At 38.4% G+C, this 12172-nt stretch overlaps 1 protein-coding gene across 1 annotated transcript in view; it reads left to right on the forward strand.

Annotated features, from left to right (window-relative positions):
• The window catches only part of LOC139159441 (cytochrome P450 2C23-like), a 33793-nt gene that overhangs the window by 16793 nt on the left and 4828 nt on the right, over positions 1-12172 (forward strand). Inside the window, exons 7-9 of the mRNA XM_070736758.1 lie at positions 1120-1255; positions 2240-2427; positions 11283-11424. Of these exons, the coding sequence (XP_070592859.1) occupies positions 1120-1255; positions 2240-2427; positions 11283-11424 (466 nt within the window). The remainder of the gene's footprint in view (positions 1-1119; positions 1256-2239; positions 2428-11282; positions 11425-12172) is intronic.

Raw genomic sequence — 12172 nt, forward strand, 5'->3', positions numbered from 1 at the left:
TGAAATGTAATACTTCAGAACAAGATTTCAAAAGCTCTGTTTGTGAGATGAAGATGGATCTTCTATTCCACGAAGAGCAGATAAGAGGGAAATTCTGTGTTACACTAGCTGCAAAACTGGTAAGATTTTAGGCAAGAGTTGATGATCAGGTGAGGGTTTCACTTACCAGTTGCAACTGGTACGCTCTCTGGGACCATCATGGGTGCGTGTATGTCTGGCAGGTACATGCGTGCCCATCGGTGCGAGATTCAATTTCTGCACATGCACAAGCAAAATCTCATGCGAGGACACTCTTTTGCATGACATTTCACTGATTTTGGGTGATTTCTTTGCTTCCACATATGCGCAGAAGCCAAATCTCATGTGTGCACGCATCCTGGGCACGGATATGCATGCACATCTCCATTTTCACTATCAGAGCCCCGATCCCAGCCATACCAGCTGCAACCCATTACTGTAATGATGATACAGGACAGAAAAAGAAGCTGCCTACTTCATTTGGATTTATTTAAACATTGATCTATCTGATCCAACCACACATTAACTTCATATTCAAATTAATATAGAAAATAGATTGTCAAGGATTATTACTATCCTAGGTAATATTCCATTTAAGGTTAAAAGGTTGTGGGTATGCAAAGCTGTCATACTGCTGAGTCATAGTGATTAAGCCGCAACCTGATTGGGCTAGAAAAGTATAAAAAGCAATGCACCTTTGCAGCGGTTGTGGTTAGTCTTCTGGTTAGTTTTGTGGTTAGTTCTGATGTATGGTTGGTTGTGGGTGGATTGGTTTACTGGTTTATAGTTATAGTAAAGTACTTTCTGTAAATAGAAGAATAGGAGAGATAAAACCTCTTCAACCAGTTTCTGCTGAATTTTCTTCATTCTACATCGGCTTCAGTTCCTGAGTTCCTGCGTTACACATTCTGTGCCTAGCCAGTAGCTTTTGAATGCAACTTGGACGTAGAGAAAACTCTATCTTGGATTATTCTCTGCCTACTCTATAAATTAATCTAAAAGAAAAGTAAAATGAGAAGTAGGTAGAATTTTCATAACATGATGATGAAGCAGTATGTTACAAATTGCTGCCTCTTTATTTTTTTCTGCCTTATTTTACAGGAAGAAGATTCTTCCAATCTCTCTGTTGAAGACTTGGTAATGTCTGTGTTTGAGCTTTTCATTGCTGGGACAGATAGCACAAGCACTTTAATCTCATTTGGCCTTAACCTTCTAGCAAGGTTTCCAAATGTTCAAGGTATATAAAGTGATATTCTTTGTTTGGATTTTGTCTGTCAGATATCAATTTCAAGGTACAAAGAAAAACTACGGGTTGGGATTTGCCCACCTTTTTACAGGTTATTTCCAGATATTTCTATTGACAATCCAATGTGTTAATGACAGCTTCCCAATTAGTCTTTTAAACAGATTTCAAATAACAGGATAATGAAAATGTTACAATAGTCTAAGCATTGTTTACAGTGATTTGCATGTCCCCTAGATCATGTTTGTTTGTTTTTTAAAAACCCACTAGATAACCCATGCAACACTTGGTCAGTGTTTCAGAGTTATTTTGCTGAAAAATAGAATGACAGCAAATTCTCCATCTCTAACTACAAGAATACGATCATCCAGATTTCTGTAATCAAGATCCAGAGTTCAAAAAAGGGATTTTGATGCATGACAGTGACTGTTCTCTGCTACACAGAGAGATTCTTCAAAATTATTCCTGAACTGTTGATTGACTAAAGGGCAGGAGCAAAGGGCTATAGTTTGGTATTCATTTTGCTACCATCTACTGTCACATTGACTGGGGCAGCCACAATGCTACCAAGGGATAAATTACTGAGTAGAGTAGGCAGGGAAGATAGCAGGTTGTATAAATGATTGGATGGAATGACTGAATCTTCGAAGCATCTTCCATTTTGGACCATATTCTGCATGGACTTGGTGATGGATTTATCCAAGCTAAATGGACAGTGGCACAGAATGGCCTGTTTAGCTATCCTTTAAAGGCACGTGGTGGGAAAGTATATTTTATGTTGATCTGCTTTCCCCCCCAATTCTAAGATGGGAGCAATGTATGACAAACATCTTTGTGAATGAGCTCAAACATCTGTGAAATTGGGAAATAAGAAACTAAAGTGCATTTTTGATTATCCATAATTAAGGTTCTGTGCATTTTGAGTCTGAGATAATTTTTAAATCAATATTTCTGCTTTAAAAATATGATTTATTGTAGCAAAAGCCCATGAAGAAATAGATGATGTTGTGGGAGCAAACCGTAGCGCCTCCATAGAGGACAGAATGAAGCTGCCGTACACCAATGCATTTGTTCATGAGGTCCTACGTTTTGTGCAATCAAGCAATAATGGCTTCCCTCGTATGACAACCCAAGATGTGATTTTCAAAGGACACTTCATCCCTAAGGTGTGAAAAATCAGATCAGTGTCTATGATCCATCTTGCATGTGGATATCTATCTATAACTGTAGTACGATAAACCTTCTCCAATAATTGTTGCTTATATATTTGTGAGCCTGATTGAATTTTAGGCTATTGGATTTTATAGTATACTTTATTTATTTGCAAATTTCATCAACAATCTTACACATAGAAACATAGAATATTGATGGCAGAAAAAGACCTCATGGTCCATCTAGTCTGCCCTTATGCTATTTCCTGTATTTTATCTTAGAGTAGATATGTGTTTATCCCAGGCATGTTTAAATTCAGTTACTGTGGATTTACCAACCACGTCTGCTGGACGTTTGTTCCAAGCATCTACTACTCTTTCAGTAAAATAATGTTTTCTCACATTGCTTCTGATCTTTCCCCCAACTAACCTCAGATTGTGCTCCCTTGTGTTCACTTTTGTATTAAAAACACTTCCCTCCTGAACCTTATTTAACCCTTTAACTATGTATTTAAATGTTTCGATCGTGGTTTGTACATGTCCCATCCCTGTTGATATCATTGGTATCTATTGTGGTTCTTAGCTAAGTTAATTCTTTTTTATTTGCATTACTGACTCGGGGATGTTTAGTAAGAAAATGAGGACTTTGTTCACATTTTAATCATAATTGTTACAGATAAACTCTGTTTATATAGCTCTATAGAACAAAGTGTTGACTAAGAACAGTCAACATGGGCCTTTCTGTTTAACAGTAGTGGCAGGAAAAGTGAACCTCTATTCAGAAAAGGTGAGAGAATAAGCTAGACCCTGGCAAGGGGCGGCCCGTGGGCCGCATGCAGGTCACCCACTGTCTATGACCGGCCTGCCCGAGAGAGATGCTTTGGCAGAGCCGAGCAAGCAGCCGAAAGAGAGAGAAGCAGCAGTGGCCATGATTGGGGTGCAGGCAGTCAGAGGAAGTGGCGGTGATGGAGGAAGGAGAGGAAAGAAGGAGAAGCAGCGGCGGCAGCGGAGAGGGGGCAGCAGCAGCTGCGGGCCAGGAAGAGCCTGTGCGAGTGCCCACACCCATAATTCAATGCCTGTGGAGGGAGAAAATAGATTCCCCCACCCCCTAGAGGCTGTCTGCAGGCCAGAAATGGACTGCTTCCCAATTTCTTATGGGCCTAGCAGGCTCGTGTTTCACCCTCCCCAGGCTCCAAATGCTTCCCTGCAGCTGGGGAAGAGTAAAGACACCCTCTCTCATCTCCCTGGAGGCTCTCTGGAAGCCAAAGAACGCCCTCCCAGAGCCTCTGTGTGAGCCAAATATCAGCTGGCCAGCACATACATGTACACTGGAGCTGAGCTAAGGCAATGGCTCACGTGCCAGCAGATAGGGTTCTGCATGCCACCCGTGGCACCCGTACCATAGGTTCGCCATCACTGTCCTACATCAATGTGCTTTGTTCTTGCATTGATCTTCTCATTAGTTGGTAGGTTCGATGCATCCTTAAATGTCCTCATATAGGAATGTAGACTAGGATATATTGTTTCTCTAAGATCTTCAAGCAATTGACATAACCCCACACCTTCATGAGTGACATAGGTAGCAGCAACATATTCTGCCTCTATAGAAGACAAAGCTACTGAGGTCTGCTTCTTGCTAGACAAAGATGTGGATTTCTGAGTACTTAGGTCACTTGCCCAATCAGAGTAAATAACCCATGAGGTTCAAATCACAACCTGCAGACAGCTTCAGACTCAAGCAAGAGTGGGCTATTGCCTGGACAGGGAGGGTGGGGAATGCAGGGGGGGTAGCTAAAATGGAGCTCCACCACAGAGCACCCAATTTGCACTGAAATATGATGAAAGAAAATGCAGGGTATCCTGCATAAGCCACGCCCACACTATGGTAGTAAAATTTTGGTAGCCCTTTACTGGTCAAGTCCTATGTTTGCTTGAAATATCTCATGACTCTTTTGAATGATGCCCAGTATCTCTGATGTGATTCACTTACACCAACGTTTTTACATGTATGTTAATTCCTAGGTAATATATCACATCTCCAAGATCTTTAGTCTCAAAATGCTATTTAAGCACTGCAGTCAACTCTGCAATTTTCTTATCTCTTTTGTGAGCAACAAACAAATCATCCACATAGTGTAAAATGTACAAATATTCAAAATCTACACATTTTCAGTGTAGACATGGGTCAGCTCTTCTTCATATGAATCTGTTGCCTAATAAGACTTTGTTTATTTTTAAATTTCATGCTTGAGCAGATTGCTCGAGTCTGTAAGATATTTCTGGAGATGGTGATTTGAATCTTGTAGGATATGTGGACTCTGACTGGGCAAGTGACCTAAGTATTTGTATATCCACAATTGGTTACTTATTTACATTAGGAAACAGTCCTATATCTTGGTCCAGCAAAAATTAGACTACAGTGGCTTCATCTTCCACAGAGGCAGAATACATTGCTGCTGCCCATGCCAGTCAAGAAGTTGTGTGGTTATGTCAATTGCTTGAAGATCTTAGAGAGCCAATGTCCCAGATTACAGTCTTAGCCTAACTTAATCTATACATTTCCATGTACGTTTCCTTATTAGAAACATCTTCATATTGAATTCCAAGACTGGTAGTTCTGGTTTGTCAGATTTGCAAATGAAAGTTTTGTTTCAGTTGTGTTACTGGCCTTTTTAAAAAAAATTCTGTAACAGTCTTCTTTCTCTTGCTGTATCTTGCACTTATTTGCTTGCTTATTTGCTAGGACTGGTCCCATAACCTGTTAAAAATTGTATTTATATAGCCCTACAGAACAAGCGAAGATTACAGGTCAGCTGGGCTTTTCTGCTTTACTCTGGCAAGAAACAGGAAACTCTACCCAGAACAAAAGGACATAGAGTATAGTCATAGATGCAAAAATATAAACTCAGTCATCATTTCTGGTGACGTTTCGATGAGGTCCCACTCATCATCTTCAGGCTGGTGTTTCTGTCCTTTTTCTAAGGCGAACACTGCGAGACCTAAGCTGCCTTCCTTCTATAAATACTGGTGGCTGGGTGTGGTTTGATGGCTCAGCAATTGCCTGCTGTGTAGAAACTTCCTGGTGAGTCAGTGGGGTAACATCTGGGGTCGTTGATGTAGCTGAAGTATGCTGATTAGTTAATGGTTGTTGATTAGGCGTGATATCCTGGGTAGTTGGAGCTTGCAGGCTACTTGATTGTTTTGCAATATGTGTTCTGAGTCTAGTTTCTGTTTTTATGGCTGGGTTACGCTTGAGGGCTGGTTTCCAGATGTCTGGTAGGCGGGAGGTATCATCCCGCTTGTTCATATTTTGGGGTTATAACTCAATATGGAAGAGACTTCAAAAGCAGATAAAAAACTGGAAGAAAAAAAGGTTGAGAAGAATGGCAAAGATTAGAGCCCTTAAAATGATGATTATTCCAAAAGTGATGTATTTATTTCAGGTTTTACCAGGTACCTTTCCTGGGGCAAAATTGAGGGAATGGGACAGTAAACTAAACTTTTGGATTGAAGGAAACAAAAGACCTAGAATAAGAAAAAGATGGCTGTTTGCCCATGAGAAAGAGGGGGGTGGGGAAGCCCGAGCTTAGAGTTATATAGGGAAGCATTTCAAATAGAAAGATTAATGGAACTACAGTTATGGGGGGGAAAGAAGTGGGTGAAATTGGAAAAGGAAATCAATAATATAAATAATAAGGAGTTATTATTTAAAAAATGGAGTAAAATAGAAATTAATAATTTAACTGACCCTCTGAAAGCAGTTTTAGAAATATGGTTTAAATGGCGGGGGAAATTGGGAATTGGTAATTCAAAATTATCAACGTTACATGTATTGAATACAGGTAATGATGTTAACTTAAGCAGAATTATAAAAGAATTAAATAGTAAAGGGATAATGAGAATTGAACAATTATATGAGAAGGATGGAAGAGTTAGCAGAACTCGGCTGGAATGGTGGCTGGGTCAACAGAAATGGCTGCAGATCAATGCAATATATAAATATTTAAATAAAAGTGAGAATAAAGGAACTGTCTTGAGAGAAGAAAATTTCTTAGAGAAAATATTAAAAGAAAAGATTAATGATACAAAAGCCAAGCTAATAATATATACAGAATGTTATCGCAAGCTGAAGAGGGAGTAATAAAAGGCTTAACAAGATGCTGGCAAAATGATTTATAAATAGACGAAAGTGAAATGAAAGAAATAGTAGAAAATATATATAAGATTAAGAATACAAGAGTTAAAGAGATGAGAAGAAAAATTTTACATAAATGGTATTATACACCAGCACAACTTGCACACTTCCAGGGGAAAGGGAAAGGTAACTGTTGGCACGGTTGCCAAAAGAAAGGAATTTTTATGCATATGTTCTGGGAATGTGTTGAACTTCAGAAACTTTGGAAGGAAGTACAGAACGAAATAAATAAAATGCTAAATATTAACTGGATAATTACAAAAGAAATAGTGATATTAATTAAACAAAGAGAACTAAGAGATTTTAAAGAAATAAAAACTGCAGCACTGGAAAGTGCTCAAGCGGTAGTGGTATTGGGTTGGAAAGAGTCTATAAAATGGACATTAGAGAACTGGTACTGGTACATGGTGGATCACATTCATTCTGAAATCATGGAAATAAGATTAAACAATTTTGATGAAAATAAATTGGAGAAGCTGATGGCTGATGGAATAAGGTGAAAGGTTATATGCTGAGTAGAATCTGTGGCAAAAACGTAAAAAATAAACTCCAATCATGCTTTTAATAATAACAAATGCAAAGTAGAGCTAAGAAAATTATATATATATACAAACCTAATCAAAAAAGAGACACCCCCCAAAAATCAAGATCAAGAACAGGACAATGGTACCACCCTCCTCCCTTACATCAAGGGCACCACAGACAAAATTAGTAAAATTCTGCACAAACATAACATCAAAACTTCATTTTTCACTAACCAAAAAATATCAAATATCCTAAGGAACCCAAAAGATAAAATCCAATTAGAACACCCAGGAATCTATGAAATCCCTTGCAAAACATGTGCAGCCACATACATTGGACAAACCAATCGAAGAGTAAGTGCACGCATTGCAGAACATAAGAATGCAGTTAAAAAAGAAGAAAAGACTTCCTCCCTTGTCCAGCACATTAAAAAAACAGGGCACGAAATTGACTTTGAAAAAACCAAATTACTTTCCAAAACAGAAAATTTATATAGAAGAATCACTTTAGAAGCTATAGAGATTCAGAAACACCCCCTCTGCATGAATAAAAGGGACGATACGTCCTGCCTACCAGAGATTTGGAAACCAGCCTTAAACAAAAAAACACTTCATAATAATCACCATGTCAATCATTCTAGTAATTATGATTCCACCAACCAATCAGATCACTAAAACATAGTCACCCAATCTATTTGCTACATTCAAACCAAATCTCCACCCCTAACACTATATACAAGGAAGAAATGGCATTTGTTCTGGCCTCATCAGCTAGCCACACCCTTTCCTTTACTGGGATTCGATCTGGTGAACTCTGCCTTGTAAAGCAGAGAACTAGCAGTTAGAGCTATCAGATCAGAACCCTTCATGGATACATGCACTGTGCACCATTTTATGTTTGTTTTATGTAACTCTATGTGCAAAACCAATAAAAATATATATTTTTTTTAAAGCATAGTAGGAAGCGGAGTGTAGTATTGAGGGAAAGATCACATATAATGGTTTCAGGGAGGATAAGATCATGTGCAATTTGGATGTTTTTTAGATTGAGTGTTTTTTAATAGAATATAGCTACACCGCCTCCTCTGGGGGATTCTTGGTCAGATCAGAAAACAAGGTAGTTATTTGATGTGATGATGGAGTCATGATAGGATGAATTTAGCCATGTTTCACAGACAAAGATTACATCAAATATGTTGGTGTCTAATAATAGGAGGAATTCAGACAACTTGTTGGTTATACTTCTTGCATTGATTAGTTTACATTTAAGGTTGATTTTGGGTTCTGGATTGAAATAGGGCCGAGTTGGATTGAAATTGGATTGCCTTAAGGTAGTAAGGGGGGCGCTTCCCTATTCATGGTTGGAAGTGTTAGGGATGTCCATTTGCTGATGAGGGGTGGTAGGGATAGAAGTGTAGGATGGCTAGAAGATGAAGGGAGGGTTGTGTGTCTTGGTTTTGATGCATTCAGTGCAGTAATCTATGTATGGGTCAGTTTCACCAAGATCTTGACGTCTCTTAAGTTCGGCCCGAAGTTCATGAGAGTGGATCCGTTGAAGTAGAGATAGATCTGGTCTGGATCTAAGTTTGCTGTAGTTGGTGTTATTTCTGGCGATGGAGTTCAAAGTCTTGATGAATTGTTGTTTGGTAGTTTCACTTTTGCAAACAACTCTACAGAATCGGGGAGCCATTGATCCATCACTGTACCTAAGTTCAGGCCCGTTTCTAGTGACCTCTAAGATGTCATCAGGGACAATTGTTTTATGATGCTGGCTGCGAATGATGTTATGTATATTTGCTAGATCAGATTCCCCATTTTCCTCAAGGCCAAATAGGATGGCATTCTGACATTTTGTTCATGCTCCATGGCATCTTTCATGAGGGTGGGGATGTTGGCAGTTGGATTTGGAGGTAGCGGTTGTAGAGGCCTTGGTGGAATATAAACTGGTAGTGGTAGAGTGGTGTCAGGTATTTGTTTTGGTCCTTTAGCGTTTATCAAATCTTGGATGGTTTTTTCAATGGAGGCAAGCCGTGGTTCGATGTTTTGTATGTATGATTGTTGTGTTTTAGAGAATGCTATTAGGGTGAAAATGTCATCAAATGAGTTGCTGAAGGAGTTAGGTTTGGGAATATAAGATGGGCAGAAATAGTAGAAGGAGGAATTATCTTGAAGAAAAGCCATTATATGTTTATTTATGTTAAGGCAGGTGTGGTGAGCTGTTTTGTTGCAGGAGTGACATTTTTTAGATCCTTCTTGTATATTAATTGAGTCATTGCATTTAAAGCAAAGTTTGCTGGAGTTATAAGGATTATTTACCTGGGAGTTTTGGGAGTTTTTTTAGCTGGCATATCTGAGCACAGGGTTATTGTTTGCTGATATAGCGTTTATTGCTTTATAGCACTCGGGTAGAGTATAAATAAATAAGTGGTGCTGCTGATGCTGTGAGGAGGCTTGAAGAGGGTATATCTGAAAATGTGATTGCTAGGTTCCTTCACAACCACTAGGGGGGGAGGGAGCATTGCTGCCAGATTAAGTGACTTTTAAAGTTGATAGAAACTTTCACTTCCGAGACCAGAGCCATGTTTTATTTATTTATTTATTTATTTGTTTGTTTGTTTTGTCCAATATACAATACATATAGAGGAGAATAGACATGAGGTAATATATATCAAGAAAAATATAAAATAGAGGAGAAGATATATGAAAGGAAGAAAATATATATGATATATGGGATAAAGGAAAGACAATTGGACAGGGGACGAAAGGCACACTAGTGCACTTATGTATGCCCCTTACTGACCTCTTAGGAACTTGGAGAGGTCAATTGTGGATAGTCTAAGGGAGAAATGTTGGGGGTTAGGGGTTGAGACTATTGAGTCTGGTAATGAGTTCCAAGCTTCGACAAATTCACACAGGGCTGAAAATAGCAAACCAACTTATTTTTCCATTTTAAAGCGCAAATGATATTATTAATCTGGCAATGAAATTCCTGCAAGAAAAAACAAACTGAAAGGAAGGCCTGTCAGAGAATTGTGAAGAACACATGCAACAGCCGCCCCGAGTCTTCGGAGAGGGGCGGCATACAAATCCAAATAATAAATAAATAAATAAATAAATTATTAGTGAGCAACTGGACAGCCACTCCGAGTCTCCGGAGAGGGGTGGCATACAAATCTAATAAATAATAATAATAATAATAATAATAATAATAATAATAATAATAATAATAATAACAGCAACAGCAGCAGCAGTAGTAGTAGTAGTAGTAGTAGTAGTCATCCTTGACTTATGATCACAATTGAGCCCAGACATTTATGTTGCTAAATGAGACATTTTAACTGAATTTTGCCCCATTTTATCATCTTTCTTGCCACAGTTGTTAAACTAATCACTGCTAATTGTGGTATTATTAAATCATTATTCACTTAATTATTAAATTAAGTGAATTGGTGTTTGTTGTATTATTAAATAATTGTTTAGTTAATGGCATACTTGTTAAGTGAATCTGGTTTTCCCATTGGCTTCACTTGTCATAAAGTTGCAAACAGTGATGATGACCCTGGGACACTGAAACTATCATAAATATGAATCAGTCGCCTCTGAATTTTGATCGCGTGGGGATGCTGTAACGGTTATGTGAAAAACATTCATAACTCTCTTTTTTTAGTGCTAATGTAACTTCAAACACTCACTAAGAGAACTTTTGTAGTCAAGGACTTCTTGTAATGTACTAAGTAGGCCTCCATTGTCTCTGTCCAAGTCTTCTGTGTGGGTTTGGAATGTTATAAACCCCCAATGTCATTCTGGATAAAGAACACTATATAGATATGTGTTAAAGCCTCTAAAGAAAAATAATATACCAAAGCAATACAATGTTAACAAAACTAGGTGGGATTTCTAAAATAATTCAAAATAAGGCTTTTCTTCGGTTGGAGAAAAGGAGTAAGCTCTTGAATAAATAACTTAAAAATGCTCTACACTTCAAATAACATAATTTTTGTAAGGTTTTTAATCCCGTGACTTGGTCAAACACCAGACATATAGAAATGTTGCAAATTGCATCAATGTTACTTTTTATACGATCCGAGAATAGTCTGTTTTATTATGGGAGAAAACCTACCTTTGCTCTCTGTATTTTTGTCTTCATAAAGGGCACAAGTGTTTCTCCATTAGTCATTTCGGTACATTTTGATCCTCTCTGCTGGGAACAGCCTAAAGAGTTTGATCCATGTCATTTCTTGAATGAGGAGGGTAAATTTCAAAAGAAGGATGCCTACATTCCTTTCTCTGCAGGTAACATAGGGGTTATGGATGATTTGGTGTTCTGAGGTCTCCATGGTTTGTCCAAAATTACCTATAATATTTCTGAAATGTTACCTCACCTATGCTGAGGGGGCTGTTCTTTCTGCTGCTCTTGCTGCTGGCTATACCTGTTCCCAGATTTAAAACAAGCATCCCCAGAAAATGCTTAGGTAAATGGCTAATTCATTGAGATAATCTGACTGAAACATGGAGAGTGTTCAGTCTTTTAGAACCAGAAGAGATTTGTGGAGCTGTCTTCAGTTGGATATCTTCAATGGTGGGATTCAAAATTTCTTAGGCCCAGTTTTGTGGGCGTGCTTGGGTGAGTTTGGTATGGCTTGGTAGGTGTGACTTGGTGGGTGTGGCAGGGGAAGGATACTGTAAAATCTCCATTCCCACCAGGGGAGAGTTAACACAAAATCCCCATTTGCTCCCATTCAGCTGGGTCTTGGGAGGCAGAGAATAGATGGGGGCAGAGCCAGTCAGAGGTGATATTTACTAGTTCTCTGAGCTACTCAAAAAAATTTCTATCAGTTCTCCAGAACTGGTCAGAACCTGCTGAAACCCACATCTGGATATCTTCCCTGGAAGTGTTGTCTGTTGATAACATAACATAACATCTTATGTTATTTTTTTAAAGTATTAAACAACTGAATAGTTTTGCAATCAAAACTTTTCAATAAAAGTTTATCTCTTTCTCACTATGTCTTCTTATTTCCAAGATAATACCTTATATTTT

Source organism: Erythrolamprus reginae, chromosome 2 (assembly GCF_031021105.1).
Source record: "Erythrolamprus reginae isolate rEryReg1 chromosome 2, rEryReg1.hap1, whole genome shotgun sequence".
NCBI lineage: Eukaryota > Metazoa > Chordata > Lepidosauria > Squamata > Dipsadidae > Erythrolamprus > Erythrolamprus reginae.